Source organism: Dermacentor variabilis, chromosome 10 (genome assembly GCF_050947875.1).
Source record: "Dermacentor variabilis isolate Ectoservices chromosome 10, ASM5094787v1, whole genome shotgun sequence".
Classification (NCBI taxonomy): domain Eukaryota; kingdom Metazoa; phylum Arthropoda; class Arachnida; order Ixodida; family Ixodidae; genus Dermacentor; species Dermacentor variabilis.
Genome location: NC_134577.1, coordinates 55,567,176 through 55,583,819, shown reverse-complemented (window position 1 = coordinate 55,583,819; position 16,644 = coordinate 55,567,176). Strand labels below are relative to the sequence as shown.

The window sequence follows — 16,644 nt, the reverse complement described above, 5'->3', positions numbered from 1 at the left end:
TTAGGCTCTCACTGTTCCACTATAATATACGAGTGAAAACGCAAAAAAAAACGCGCTTATAATTTTATTTTTGTGATTACCGGCTTATTTAGGTAACAGCGAAAGATTGAAGTACGAACTATTGACAGCATCGCGGAGGAACAGTGGCTGGCGGTTATGAGGGCATGGGCGGAGTTTCACTGCAGACTTGAGTTGTATGCGACTATAACAAATGCCGCGTGGACCAAAGACACTACCGAAAAAGCTTTCTTGTTGACAGCGTGTTGCTCACCCTTACTTCAACTATCGCCAGAGCAAGCAGTGCAAAACTTACCGTCTGTAATATTGCGTCAGCCATAGCACCACTGCGTCGCATTTAATAGAGAAGCGACAATTTTTCAACGGTACTCAACGGTACTAAAGCGAAGCAAAGCACAATGCGGCGCTCTCCTTTCATGTCTCAAGGTAGGAGCTCTGCTTAGTAGCCGCAGGCGTTATCCTACTTCTCTATAGAGAGCCGCAATGTCTCCCAAAAACGAAGTTGCGAAGCAGCTCCACGAACAAAGCGGCTGCAGACACGAAATACCTCAGGTTGAGGGCACTTCAGAAAGCACAACTATCCGGCATAAAAGAAAGCCGGTGAGTCCATTAGGAGCGAGATCCTCGCCGGAGGCAGTGCTGTCTAACGTCTTATACTTGCCGGCAACTGACTGAAGAGTATGACTTCGAGAAAGAGGGTGAAGGTGTGTATGTTGATCATTCTGGCAACGCTCTACGTCCTGCCTGTACTCTATGCTGAACAACACATACTAAACAACCTCCGCGGTAGCGCGTAGAGGCAATATGGCGTGGCGCTGCAGAGCTCGAGCTTGCAGGATCGACTCTGACCGGGTGCAATGCGGGTGCAATGCAAAAATGTTCCTGCATTAAGATTTCGGTGCCCGTTCAAGAACCACAGGTTGTCAAAATATTTCCAGGGTGCCCCACTATGGTGTACCTCATAACCGGAGTGCACTTTTTGTACGTAAAATTCAAGAATGCAATTTTTACTTGAACATATACTAAACGGATTCGTTGACTGTCTGAATAGAAGAGAAAAGATTATGGATAGCCTACTAACGCGTAGATTCTAATAAAGAGCTATCTACTTGACGTATATATTTTACTAAGGTCATGTAGTCGCCAGCGCAAACAACTTGTCCTCAGATATCAAAGCTGCTTGGTGTCTACTGAGTAAAAAAAGCATATAGAACAACTGAAGCAACTTTTCTTTCCTTCAACGCTCAGAAAAACCGGCTCGCAATAGTAAAAGGTTGCCCAAATCAGTGACAACGTGCTCGTGAGGTACCTGCCGTAATTTCTAACATGGCTTCCGATATGGAAGGCGCGCATCTGCAAATCTCGGAGGTTATGTTTTCAGAGTTTACCTTTCGCCATTGCCGTGTAGATGACAGCACAAGCTGGCGCAATACTGAAAACTGCGTTGGAGATATGCCACGACGTATATGCGGACAAAGCTCTCAGTCTCGCGAGTACTTGCTTTCATTGCCATAAATTGCCACAAATTTGCAACATTTTGCTGTAAACGAGTTAAAATAAAACTGGGAAAAGATAAGGCAAAGGCCCATGGAAATGGTGGGCGAGACAGCTGGCCGTAAGTGGGAGCCGAACTCTCATCTTCCGCATTTTCGGTTGCGGTGCTTTTCACGCGTTACGCATTGTTTTTTTTTCTTTCTTACCTTGATTTCAACACCACTCAAACTCGCACAAAGTCGGTCATTTGGTGCAGAAAAATAATATTACGTCACTTCGAGAGACTCTACGTATTTAGAAGGCACTCAAAGTGGATATCACAGACACCGAAGTGTCAAGCTCCCGAAACCACTCTGACGGTTCAACCATGTGCTTGAGGGCATCACGCGTGTTCCTAAGACTTTCACTTCGGTGTTCCCTCCCAGACCTTTCGTCTACGCGGGCATTCCTGACATCCATACGCGTTTTCCACAAGCTGCTCATACACAAAAGCATGATCAAGTCAGCCGGCCCTCCCCCTGTGTCCGCACACGGTAAGAACCGAATACCGAAAAAACTTTACGGCAGTTCTTTCTTCAGACGTTGTTTGAGAACATCCCACAAAGAAACTGAGTCATGGCAATCCAAGAAGATGTGCTCAATAGTTTCAGGTTTCTTACATATGATGCAGCTAACAGACCATGGAACAAAGAAGCCCTTGCTTTGCAGCCATGGCTTCACAAGGAGAGTGCCCGAATGCAATTGAAAAAAGAAGGTTTTCGTTGAAAATCTAACCGACATTTTTCTAAGGCGTTTCAGCACATTGCGTTCAGCTCCTAAGTTATACATCATACGGTAAATAAGATGCAGCAAGAAAACGTCAACCAGATCACTATAAAGATTCTTACGCGTCACTGAAGTCAAAAATTCATTCGAAAAATGCGCTTTCAGTAAAGAAAAGGACATAGCAACTTCCCTCAGAAAGCCAATTAGTGTTCTAGTATTTTCATTTGTTGATGAGACAACCCACTCAGGCAAGGAAGAACTCAATCTCACTTGAATAAGAGTACGCAGAAATATACCACTTTGGTCCCTTAAGAAAAAGAACCTACTAACAATCTGTTTCAAAAACAAATTTGTTAATCCTAGTCCTCCATTCTTCACCGAATGAAACAAGTTAAACCGGCTAGTGCTCTCCCAAGTGGATCCCCATATATATACCGCAAACACCCTGTGAAGTCTCTGCACTGAAATCCTTGTCATCCATAACACTTGTAGTACATAATACACCTTTGTAACTAAAAACAAATTGCAAACGCTAGCTCTTGAAAACATCGAAAAATTATGTCCGCCCCACTTTTCTGTCTGATCTTTAACTCTTCTTACTTCTTCGATACAATACGCGGCACTGTCACGATAATGCCACCTGCGGCCAGTAGTCTATTAATTATCATTCTCATCAGCCTGGCTACGCCCACTGCAAGGCAGAGGTCTCTCCCATACTTCTCCGACTACCCCGGTCATGTGCTAATTGTGGCCATGTTGTCCCTGCAAACTTTTTTAATCTCATCCGCTCACCTGACTTTCTGTCGCCCCCCGTTACGCTTCCCTTCTCTTTGAATCCACTTCGTAACCCTTTTCGTCCACCATTATTCCTATTTTACAGCGAAGCTTTTTATAGCTAGCCTGTCGGCGAAATTTTCATGTGCGCGAGCAAAAACTCGGCGCCCTCGCGTTGAGCGATCCGGCGCGGCGAAAGATCCGGCGAAAGTACTGCTGTCGCGTGCTGTGGAACAATTTAGAGATGTTTTAGATTGTACTCTGTGAAATTTACGCCATGTCCGTTAATATAAGGTTGTCAGGGAAGCCTTTTGGTGTATCAGTAACTACAGTAGGCGGAAATGTGTCTTGGGGGCGCAAAAGTGTGACGCGCTTCATCAGCCGCGGTGTACGCACCTTATCAGTCGCGGTGTGTTTGTGTTGCGAACTATTTTGCTTATATCGGTTTAAATTCGACAAAGAAAACCGGTGTATCTGTATTACCAGCATTAAATCATAATTCAGCTCACTGTCTGATCGCTTGGCGTAGGGAGTAAAACAAAGCATAAGAGCGCATGCTTGTGCACGGCCAACCTAAGGCAACCACGAAACATCTAAGTGGCAGGCCCTACCAAATATTTGTGATGCACCGGCATCGTTCTCGCGCATTTCAAGTCTAGTAGGCTTGAAATTACTATATGTCTACGCTAGCCTTCCTGCATGAGGCCGATAGCGCTGCTCAACACAGCGATCACTGCAGTTGGTGAACCAGCACAATTACAAATATAAGCTGTGCGCTTCGGCATTGCCTTTTTCGCCTGTGTGCAGCCATAATATATGAGAGGGATCGCATAAAAAGAATGCGATGGCTATTTTTGAGGACAAAATTTCCGTAATATGTGTGAGGGTGTCGTAGAGAACAAAACGAACACAACCGAAAACAAAATTCGGTAATCATCCTCTTTCTCGAAAAATCAAGGGAAAACGGGCTAACACGGCAATACGACCTCGCATAGTCACGCCGCACAACGTTTATAGATACATAACCGCCGATGCCGTATGCTTGGACAATGCGGTATATAGAACAGATATATCTGTAATCCAGCACCTATCCCTGCTTAGGACGCTCGCGAAGTTCCTAAACAGTCCCTTCGCTGGACAAGCTTAATTCAGACTGTAAGGTATGCTGCTATTACTTGCCAAAACTATTTTATTCAGGGGCGGAAACCTCATCCACCGAACCAAGTAGTGACGTAATGTAACCTGCTGCGAACAGTTCGAACGCTTGTCGAAGTATAACATCACAGCTCCTATCGTTGCAGAACGGTAACCACGCTGTTACTATCGTCACGTATGTTTCACGGCTCCTAAACCGCAGCTTAGAATTAGAAGATAATACTGCAATAAGGCCACATTAGTGAATGGAACATTCAGACATACACAATTGATCTCCGAGGCTGATTGTAGGCTCAAATATACGCGGACACATCGCGCTGGGGGTTTCGTCCACCTCAACGCTAGCAGAAACTCCGGCCATGACGCCTTAAACCACTTCAGCACGTCTCACAGAAACGTTTACCACGTAGAAGACGCACGTCATACTAAACATACCGCACGACCGCGAAAACAAACGCCAGAACCTACCGCCGAGCGTACACCTGCCATGCAAAACACCGCTCTCACCCAAGCCAGTATGGCGCCGCTCATAGGCGGCGCCACTGCGTTCAGAATATGGCGGCGCCTACAAAAAAGAAAAACGGTGTACACTTCGCGAGTGCCTTCTTTCCGCCGGCTCTTCAGGGCAGCAGCGCACCAACCACATGCGTGGTTAGTTTCGTCCTGCCCCCCGGAGATGGTGGTGGTGGTCATCCACGCCGGAGCACAATAATGAAACCAGCCGCTGCCGAGCAGAGCGTTTAGTTGAACCCGAGCGATTCATTGGTCGTGCACATATTTGACTTTGGCTAAGAAAGTGTCCAACGGTGTACCCGAGTCTATCAATGTGTGCCACACCGACCACAAGACCATCGTCACTGCCATCGCGACTAAATAATACTGACCCACCGATCAAGACGATAAATGTGTGTGCGTACCTTTCGGCATGATGACAACCCGTCGAGACAATAAATGAGTTCTTACCTTTGTTAAAAATTCTGTGTCACCTCTGTGTATTCTGCTAAGCAGCTTCCGCCGGTCGTCCACCTTCACAAAGTGTTTAACAACACCTGCAGACGGGCTAGATGGTGCATCGCAGATCGACGGAAAATAGGCGCACAGGAAGACGCACACGAACAGGGCAGGGGATCATTTGAGCACTATTAGGGGAGGTGGGACAAATTTGGCTGATCAGTGCGCCAACTGCACAGCGTGGGAGCCGCGACAGAGTGGCATAAGAATCATAGGCAAAGGTCGCGATAAGACTGCGCGTGAACTATTGGAAGCCTTTTATCTCAGCAAAAGGGGAGGTAAACGTGTTAGCGATACGTCTGTGAAGCCAGTCAGGGCAGAAATCGAGTATCTTGAACGTGTGCGATTGTTTCAATAATTTGGGTTACCTTGTCACTATGTTTTCCCATTGCTGTTACGCAGTGCGCATGTCTTCCTTTCCGCATATATTCGCTGGAGTGGCTGCAAATTAGATAGATGTGAGTTAGCGTCTGTCGTGTCTTTCTCGGCTGTTCGTGTGTGTCTGCCTGTGCGCTTATTTTCCGTCGATCTTCACAGAGTGAAATGGTTCATGATTTGCTTCCCTTATCATTACTACGTTTCATTCAAAGAGAACGATTAATTTCCGCTATTCTTGGTGTAGTTTCATATCTGTCCTCGTATCTGTCTAAGAAAACTCAAGCCATTCAGATCCTCTATTCTCTTTGCTGATACCCCAGCACGTCCTTAGGGCTGTGCAATGCCAAACACGGCTGTAATTTGATAGCGTTCTCATTGCTGCAAGCGTCAATGCACATAAAACCAGTCGCGAAGCGGTCGTAAGCGCTCTCTCCTTCCTAAAATTTACTGGCGCGGGATATGCAAACTGCTTTCGAGGATGTGGGTCCAGCTCCCGCGGCGCGTCAGCACGTACGACACTGTTACCGATCTCTGAGATTAAAATTGTCGCGACATGTGTCAAGCGACGTCAGGTGCTCTCGGAGGTGACAGAGTTTCTTCACGTGGAAGAACTTAATTAAAAGTTGGGTCTGCGCACTGGACAGCAGGTTCCCGCACGTTTGAACTTCTCCTGCCCGAGGTGACGATGTTTGCTCCGGAAAAGTTACCTCTTGCTATATTTATGTACGTAAGCGAGGGCGACATCGTGTGCCTCTTCCCGTCTTCATTAAGAAGTGCGGGCTGCTGCTGCGACGAGTTCCATCAATCTAAGGACGAACATCTGGAAAGGACATCCTATTGCGTAATTTGAATATAACCTGCATTGGTGACTCAATTGCGATAGCGTTGTGCTCTAGAGCGCGAGGTCGCAGGTTCCTCTCATGGCCGCAGCGGCCGCATTTCGACGGGACTGAAATCAATAAAATATTAAGCGAAAAGAAAAGCGCTGTTGCATTGAGACTTACGTCCTTGCTAAGGGAATTCAGGTGGTCAAAATAATCTGAAGACTTTCACTACGGCATTTCTCATAACCCCAGCAATGCTTGGTGACGCAAAACACCGCGAATCAATCAATCAATCAATCAATCAATCAATCAATCAATCAATCAATCAATCAATCAATCAATCAATCAATCAATCAATCAATCAATTGATAAATAAATAAACCGATAAATCAATCAATCGATAAATCAACCAATCAATCGAGCAATCGGTCATTCGATCAATGAATGAATGAATCAATCAATCAATCAATCAATCAATGTGAGGATAGTCGCCAATATATCTTTCTTTATATACTACAGGCATAGTGATAGGGAGGAGAATTAATGAATGAATGCATTAGGACGTTTAACGGGTCAAATTAGTGATTTTATTATGAGGCACGCGGTAGTGGGGAACTCTAGGATGATTTTGACCACTGTGCGGTACACGGACGTTTCTGCATTTCGTCCCCATCGAAATGCGGCCGCGACTGCCGGGATTCGATTCCGCAACCTTGTGCTTAACAGCGCAACACCATATCCGCTAATGCGATATGAGGAGAAGAACACAGACAGAAGATCATTTTTGGTGAGAAGCTTCATAGCCTTAGGAGCAGCGTCTATAGGCACACCTAGGCCACGAGCCTTAACGAAATTTGTGTATAACTCAATAGTTAGTACGTGCGCGCGCGCGTGCGTGCGTGCGTGCGTGCGTGTGTGCGTGTGCGTGTGTGCGTGTGTGCGTGTGCGTGTGTGCGTGCGTGTGTGTGTGTGTGTGTGTGTGTGTGTGTGTGTGTGTGTGTGTGTGTGTGTGTGTGTGTGTGTGTGTGTGTGTGTGTGTGTGTGTGTCTTTGTGTGACAGTATGTGCTCTTAAGAGCTTATCACTGTATATATCATAATCATCACCAAGCACCTGGAGTAGCATGTCAGGCGAGCAGCCAGGCTAAAATCTCCAGCCAACAATTAAAGCTTGTATCTCCATCTCTATCTCTCTAGGTACAGCGGAAACAATAATTTTGACGATTTATCTAGATTACCAAAAAAAATATTGTGCTGCGCCTGCATGCACCAATGTACTGACGATTTTTACTGTCTCGAAGCATTAAACGGATCACAACATTTCTGTTAAAATAGACGGAAATGGAGCTGTTTATTCCTGGTACCAAATATTCCGTGCAAGTTACGGTATCATACGTGAACACAATTTATCGCAAGCTTCAGCAAGGAAGTCAGGGTTGGTAAAACGTGAGGCTTCCACTCGCTCGATTCTGTTTCGTCCATGTGATCCCGAGTTCACGGAGGTCGTCACGGAGGACGAAGGACGACGTGACAATAGGACTAAAATGGAAGGAAAGTGTTGCAATATTCCGGTCGCTTTCTTTGAGCGAATGCAGTCAAGTTCAGAACGCTTAATTTGTAAAGGCTTTATAAGCCAATGCGGACGTCAGTAAATGCTTTAAGATCTGTTATTCGCTAAATATTTTGGATACATCGGTTGCCGTATCAAGAAAGCAGTCTTAGCCACACATTTAAAGCGTTTGATTGGTCGTTGCATGTTGAAATTGAGAAACGTTGCATAATCGTACGCGGTCGCCCACGTTGTCGGAAGCCTAAGACTAAAGCGGAGGTTCCTGGGTTCTAAACTTAAAGTTCACCGGTGCTCTAGACATTTGCTCACAAAAGATTTCTTGCGTACAGAGAGGCAGAACTTTTCTCTCCTAATTAAATACTCTTGCACTGTCGTGACAAATTTGCTGAAACTACTCTAAACTATTCCTAGCATTTCTACGTTCCTTGAGCATTTTAAAGCTTTCACAGTACGACCCCAATATATAAGGGTGCAATATAGGTTTAGGTAAGACATTATTTAGTTAATGCTTTGCAACTAAGTTTGGTATATTAAGTTATTGTCGTTATCACAGTTTTTTAGCCTTTGTATTCTTGCTAATTTTGATAGAAATGGCGGCAAACTTGTTCTATTTTTTTCGTTAAGGCCTGTTTTACTCCTTCCGTACTATGACGACACCTCTTATATTTTTCTGATGCACGAATAAAAACTACACGGGATACAATTATTACTTTTGTTCTGCAAGAGTACGCAAAAACTTTGCTAAACCTTTCTAAAGAAGCTCCACAGCCTAGCACATATGATAAAGTTGCCATGCATTCCGTCGCAGGTAGGGTTTGGGCATTGATAGAAATTATTGATAGATTGGCCCAGGATGCCTTTGAAGTCGGTCTAACAAAGACGGCTCCCAGAGACTCTCAGCGTCCAAAGGAATTTATCAGCAGTTGTTTTCAGTCTTTATGGTCGCCATTCCAGAATTAGTACCTGGCAGATGGATGGTGTAAACTAGAGGGTTCCCTGATGCATCGACTCCGACCAGGGTGAGCAACACTCCGACGGAATGGCTATGAGATTTAATTCGACGAGTTAGCTATACGTGTGGCCTAAATGTCTGACGCTATTGTTAAACACCTTGTTGGAGTGTCCGGGACTCGCGACAGAGCGGAAATGTTAAATTGCAGACCTTCAGCGTTTAAGCGCTCCACACGCTAGTGGGGACAGCATTCTAAGTGTTTGCGAGAGAGGGCGGGACCCCTGGGATTGAATCGTCCTGGCAGATATGGAACGTAGCCTACGGTTAATAACATCTCGTAGACTCATTTCAGAGCGTTGTGTCGGGAAGTGGGCGAGCCGGCGCGGCATCGTGCGGTTGGGTGATCGACGGACTACTGCCTCGCATTGTGTTCCTCCTGTAGCTGTGCAGGTCACCTTGCTTACCCGTCCTGCACTTCGCTTCGTAAGGACGGCGCAATGCATGTCATAAATCGAGGCCACTTGCGCTTCTTGCACTTTCCTGAATGTCGGCTCTCGGAGAGACTGTCGGCAAATTTCGCGAGGCTTGATCCCCCTGCATTCATAATCATCAACATCATCATTACGTTTGTTTTAAAGCGTACCAGTGAAGAAAGGCTGAAACATTACCATTAGACATTACGCCCATTTCGGTGATTCTCAACTCACATCAAGTTGAAATTTGCTCATTTCCTTTTGAATACCAGACTTATAGCAATATGCCATAAAATACGATAAAAGAACGTACTGCCAGAGGTGTGGCTTCACACCGAGAACCTAGAGTACGCTCTGTCCATACCGTTTCAAGGAGTCAGTAAGCGAGGTATTGACGCGGGGTTGTATTCCTTCTATACAAGGTCAAATATAAGTGCCAACAATATCATATGCCTCCTTGCAGCCTTTATTTGTGGACTTACCATGCTGACAGGGGGATTCGTTGTCCACTTACCTTGAAAGCAGTTCTTCCGTTTAAAGTGGAGGAGAAACAAGTTGCCATAAAAAGCGAGTAACCGCGGTAACCGTTTCAAACGCTGGCGGGCACCTGAACAACGACTCTATGGAACGCAGACAGTATTTTGCTTCTGCTTGCGTAATTTTTCTCCCTCTCTTGGGAAGGAGGTGTGTAGTGGGCCTGTGTTAACAGATATATTGCTCTCTACATTCTCATCTTTGTGTTTTTCTACGTGCACGCCGGGTATGTAGCTACGGTGTCTCACGGAGCTGCTTATTCTTATCACACAGTGTGAAAAATAAAATAGCACCTTAGTAATGGTGTAAGACAGCGGGTATATGGATTTTGAGGAAATTGGTGCTTGTCATCGATTTGAAATTTCAACGTTATGTTACTTCGATCACTATAGACATCGACTCGATTGAATCAGGCACAGAAGGTTACGTCTGTGGCATAGGGTGACGAAAAATTCCAGGAGCTTGTTAAATTTAATAAATTTATGGCATTTAGTGATAAGAAGCCTTTGTTTACGGGAGCTACAAGAAAAAGGACATTCGGTATTCTCCTAAACGTTTCGGTGCTTCATACGTGCTGGTATTAATTTCCCGATTAGGAAATTTCCCTATATATCAGATACGGCCCTAGAGAAAAGTGCGACTCAAGCTGTGGCGCTGTCACACCACTTACAGAAAGAAAGCATTCTCTGAAATAGCGAGCACACCTACCTTGGCATTATTGCGCACGCACCGTAACTGCATTGAAAGCAGATGAAGGATGAATTTGGATGGATTCACATGGAGTACTTTGCGGTGCTCGTTTATTGAGACTCTTCGAGCTCAGAGGTGAGGCAGGAATAGAAGACTTTCACAAGCACGTAACAACATAAAATACGCCGAACTTCAGTATGCTTATCACGAGCTAAAGCTTGTAAGAAGTGTTGCCGAACATTTTTAGCATCGGCTCCGTGTCTCGTTATACTTTAGCAACGCTTGTCCTTTCTTTTGCATTGAGCATAAGAAGTCCAATACGAACACTGTATTAACAGTGTTAGCGTTAATGTCATTTTCTTGTTGTTGTTGTTTTGTATTTAACAACTAGTAGTTGGTATATGCAAGACAAAATTCACAACTAAGGGCATCATTGCGTTCGGAGCTTTACACTATCATGGGCACCAGAAGAACAAGCACCAGTCAAATAGTTACGTACATTGCACCACCCAGTCTTTGGAAAATTATGCACGAAGAATCAGCACTGCCAGAATGAGCGCGACATTTCTTATAGGAAACGTTAACTAACCATCATGCGTACAAAGTACATGTTGAAACCATCGCGGCATCATGGGAAAACACAACCGTTAGACACGAATAACAAGTGTTTCACACGACAACTCGAAGGCGAGAACAATATTGTTTTTTTTTTTTTACAAACAAGACATACCAACACGTTCATGTTTATCACGCTAACAACAAACAGCGCTAACAATGCAATACAGCACGGCGTTATTTCTGCTTGCCTCCGCACCACAATCTCGTATGACGAAGAGCATGCTTGCAGGTCTACATCTCTCAGGTTTTCATGCCTTCATTATCAGTGAAGAAAAAAGATCACGGCATTCATATCCACATGGCTGATAGAATACTGGCTCAGTCAGATCCGAACGAGGTGAGAAACGACGCACACGGAGTGGGTCGTTGGGAGAAACAGCCATGCAAGGGAACTTACGAACAGTTCAGCACTCCACCGCAAGAATATTCTGCTCACATTTACACGCAAGTCAGAAACAGGCTTTCCAAGTCATAGGCAGAAATGGAGCAAACATATCGGGAGAAATGCGTTGCAACACACTCTTTTGTTCAAGAAAATTGTGTTTATGAGATTCTCTATCAACAGTGGTCCGCTTCGCAGATGCCTGGAGAGAAATATAGATTTAATGCACCGAGGTTACGCTCTCGAATGTCGCAACCTACAGAAGTACGACTCGCAGAGGGGAAAATACAAAATGGTCGTCACTCGCCCAAAAGGAAACACCCAACATTCCACGGACACTTTTTGATATTAAGCAAGCCGTTAAACATAAATATGTACACACTTCTCAAAGCATGACGCACTTACCTTTGCTTAATATGCACATTTGTAACTGCAGCCGCGGGTTCCGCCGTTTTGCTGGTGATGGCATATGACATGAGCGCAAATCGCAGTATCTGTGAAATTAAGCCTAGCTTTTTTAAAGCGTTGGAGTGCGTAAATGAAAGATTTAGCGAAAAATTCCTTGCTCCTTTCTATTGTATACACTTGGGGTCCATCTCAGGGTCGACACTGTAGCATAAGCACTACAAATGCTGGGGCGGCGTTCATATTCCAAATAGCTTGTGGTAACGACGCCTTAGGCTCAGAAATGGGCAACGCTATCAAGTTACGACCGAACCATCCACGAATAATGTTTTTCAGAAACGTTACTGCTGCCTCAGATTTATGCCATGGTGCAGGCACCTGAAGCATGGTGCCAAAATTACCGTTTGAATGCGCACAACCTAAACGGCTGGTGCGGTTGAATACACCCTCTCACTTCGCACATGCAGTCACTTTGGATCACCGGGGGACCAGTGTACGCAATTCGTAACATCCTGAACACGCATCAACATCCGTAAGTAGCCGTGTCACTGTTTCACAAGAACACTCCAAGTCACAAACGAGCCACCGTGAAGAGTTCTAGACAGAATTAAAAAAAAAAAAGAACACCTGGCTCACGTTTTACGTTTCGTAGAACACGATCGCACGTGGGCTCCAATGCGGAACTTCTTCACTGTCACAGAACGCTTGATATCACCTATGTGATGCCGCGAGTATTTTATGCACATTTCTCCGAGTAGAGGTGCCGTCCCTCTGTTCATCCGCTCACAAGAAGTCCTCAATCGTGGCGTCCCTGCAACGGTTCTGTTGCTTGGCGCTCTTCTTCTTGGCTCCTTTGGCACCGGTAGCTTTCAGCTGCAGAGCGCCGCGCTGGTGCAGCGGCGGGCAGGGCGATTGTCACAAAGCGAGCGGATCGCCCGGTACCTGCGTCATCGAAGACGGGATGGCGACCGTCGAGGTGGCGTACGACGTGAACGTGTACGTCGAACCGAGACGTGTGGTGCCGTTTCTGGACGAGCAACGGTTGTTGGTGGTGGCCGACTTGACGCGGCAGCGAGGTGCGAAGCAGGTGCGGTGGCAGCATCGCACCATGCGGCGTCGGAACTTGCTGGACATGAAGCAGTAGACGATGGGGTTCAGGCAGCTGTGCACAAACGGCAGCAGGTAGAAGAGTACGCGCACAGCGTACACGCCGTGGTTGAACACATTGAGGCAGCACTTGATGACAATTTCCATGACGAGCCGGGGGCCCCAGCAAAGCAGAAAGAGGATCACCACAAGGATCAGCATCTTGATTACCTGCAGACAATGAAAAAAAAAAAACATACGGAATAAGCTGCACTTGAAGTGCAAGGATTTGCGAAAAGGTTGAGCAACGTACCTCATTGCAAACAACATATTTTATATAATACTGTTCCCAACGCCGCCCTGAGATTGTCTTGACAATTTACGGAGTTCGATAAAAAACACTGACCATCTGGTAAGAGTATCGGTACGGTGCAATTAACATAGATTCTAGACTGACTTAAAATCATGGTAACAACATACGAACGGGAGATAATTGCATATAAGGAGGTCATTAGCCCCAAATTACATCATTATTAAAAAATCAGATCTCGCTTTACTTCCTTATCGATATAAAATCACAATGCTCATGTGAGTCGACACTATGTCCTTCCTTTTTCTGAACGTGTACCTGTTGGCGTGCCCTCTTGACGTCCCTTATGTCGGAGTTGGCATGGCCCCGAAGGATGAGCCTGCAGTTCGGCTGCTGCTGTGCTGGACTGGGAAGGGAACCCAGTCTGGGCGTCGTGGGGGCCTGGCACTGGTAACTGCAACAAGTCGAATTATTATTTTAAAGCAATGTGCACTGAACGTTGTTAGAGACGTAACTGTACGATTAACCAGCCTCATCGGTGACACCATCCCAACGTACCAGTGGATTCATCAATGCAAGAGATTGAGTCGTCAAGCGATATATACCTCAGACATCATACTGGAAATTTCTCATTCTAGAGTAGGATGAAAATATATAACAATAAGGATTCACATGTAATTATTGTTACTCGTAAGAGTAGCACTCTGTGATGCGCATCATAATACGATGTGATCGCAGAGTCGCGAACACTGCTCCGTTTATTTCGCTCGTCATAAGCAAAAAATATCGCTGTGGCATCTGTACAAATTTTATTATTAAATAGCATACAGGAAAGCAACCTGAAAGTAGCGACGTTCAGGATGCCGCTGAACATATTCTTGTAAAGCAAGGAATAAAAGAACTATATGTGCCACTGAAGTAGTCTGCAAGATGACAGAATAAAGTATGGACTAAGTTCGACTTAGATGACAGTGAGGAACGAATTCTTGATATGTACTTTTAATACATATTCTACCTAGATTATAATTTTCCTCACGTCTTCATATTGCAGTGCGAGTTGAAAACGCTATGCGAGCTTTTCTGCATTGTTTCTATGTAATTTTATTCTTTCAATCATGCTTGCATACAAGGCAACCTAAATACAAATTTTGATGTAGACGCTTCGTGGCGCTGACAGCTTGAAAATAGCGTGCTGCTGTAAAAATAAAGAAAAAAACTTGTGCGTACCTAAACTTTGCGGACTGAGTGAGCTGGTCCATGGTCTTTGTGCTGACCCACAGTTCCAGGATGACCCACGAATAGCAGACGATCATGACCACCGACGGTAGAGCGAACAGCGTGACAAGGCGGTACCACGACACCGACTGACCCTGCCAGTCGTGCTCGTCCTTGCATCTGTAGATGGTCACGTTCACCCGATAGTTCGTGAACGTTGTCTGGATCACGTTCTGCGCAGCGAGGTTTAAGTATGAGGCGTTGTGGAATATTTCACTGAAATAATGTTCAAAAAAGATAGCGTCCTGTGAGAAAACACACGTGGCGTGCCCTTCGAAGATGAATGTGCACACAGAAATGATACTAAATTTATTACTGTCGTCAAGGTCTTACTCCTACATTAAGGCACCGTGTTATTGCAGAGCTGCAGGGAAAGGGAAAATGCTTGGTGGCGTGTTGTCTACCAATGCATGTGCGAGAGCAGAAGGTACAGTGGGTTCTTTTATGATGTTTGTTTTTCAGAAAAGGGGGAAAGGGGAAGGAGGCATTATACAAGAACCTCAAGGACGTGACAGGCTTTATATGTGACTTGCTCTTATCAATGTATTAGCTTAATTTGCTTGTAATGTAATACTGGTCGTTAAATGCGTGATACTTCATCTCACATCTACAAGAATGTACTAAAGGTTACACCATGTGGATACGCGCTCAAACATGATATACATCTTTTAAACCACACTCCGATTTGTCTGCTTCATAGCCGCCCTGGAGAGTTCAAGAAGCTTACGTTGCCGTTTCGGACCGAACGTCGAAACTACAGCGATACGTTTGGACGTTTAAAACTTGGGGCTACATTAAACGCCACCATGTCGCTGCAGATAGAGTATCTTTCGCGCGTGAGCCCAGGCTCGCTCTACGTCGACGCTACGCAGCTGCGTTGCATTTTTCTTTGCATTGGTTTTAACCTTCCAAAAGTGAACTTTATTTCCCGAAGTTCCTCCATTGATAGGAAAAGTTGTGAGACATCCACGAAAGCACTGAGTTGGTCATTATATCAGACGCTAGACATGCTTATAAGAGAGCACAAATCCAGAAGGTCGCGCGTTGACTGGTACCACCGGCATAAATTGGAACGCCGGTAGGAAATAACTTATCCTGACGCTTTTTACGCGTAACTACGTGGAAGTGCGACAGATGTTCGCTCTGCATCTGGTTTTTAAGCATAAAACAGTGTAAAAGAAGGCATGTTTTGGCGTATTTAGGCCGCTGTCAACAACGCGAGTGAGCTAGGAAACGGAAGAACGCATCGGAGTGGTTTCGGAATTGTTCGCGTTCGAACTTATGGTGCTGGCACATTGTGCAACCCTGATTCAAGAGACGGTTTCCGGGAACCCAAAACAACAAGGTCAAAAAAGTCGGAACGCTTGAGTAGCACCGCGTCTTACCTTTACGAAGAGCATGGGCAGTGCAACGACGAGGGATACGAGCCAGACGCCCCACATGAGCCTCTTGCAGTTGCTCATGGTGCACACTGTGCGCGAGTGGATTGGAAACACGATCACGACGAACCTGCCATAGGGAAAAAACATGCACCACAATTATAGATGGATTCAGTTAATTCTCTCATTGGTCATTTCATTCGTTAGTGAATCGGCTGGTTTATTGAGATGTCTCAACAATTTCAAGGCACACACGGCCTAACAAAGACGTTGTAGTGTGGGGCTCCGGGAAAAGTGTTGATCTCCTGGTGGTTCTTTAACGTGCATTCAACGCTCGGTAGATTGTGTCGCGCCACATGCAACAACGAGAAAGCTTGAAGAAAGGCAGCGGTAGATAGTGGCCTCATTACGTAGGGACTTCTTTATTACTGCTTTTTATTAAACTAAGTTTTGGGCAAGCTCGATAGAGAGAAAGGAGCTACCCCAAAATTGCGACTGCAGATAAGAAGGCTGCGATCGAAGCCAGTATTGTTTCATGGATTCGTAAATTGGC

At 45.4% G+C, this 16,644-nt stretch overlaps 1 protein-coding gene across 6 annotated transcripts in view; it reads right to left on the bottom strand.

Moving 5' to 3' along the window:
• Positions 1-10,729: 10,729 nt before the first annotated feature.
• Positions 10,730-16,644, bottom strand: part of LOC142560557 (cholecystokinin receptor type A-like) — a 142,730-nt gene continuing 136,815 nt past the window's right edge. For all 6 annotated transcript variants that reach the window (XM_075672757.1, XM_075672756.1, XM_075672760.1 and 3 more), the window contains 4 exons: positions 16,098-16,221; positions 14,665-14,885; positions 13,756-13,891; positions 10,730-13,358 (listed from right to left, as the gene is read on the bottom strand). In XM_075672757.1, the coding sequence (XP_075528872.1) occupies positions 12,957-13,358; positions 13,756-13,891; positions 14,665-14,885; positions 16,098-16,221 (883 nt within the window). In that variant the 3' untranslated portion in view covers positions 10,730-12,956. The remainder of the gene's footprint in view (positions 13,359-13,755; positions 13,892-14,664; positions 14,886-16,097; positions 16,222-16,644) is intronic.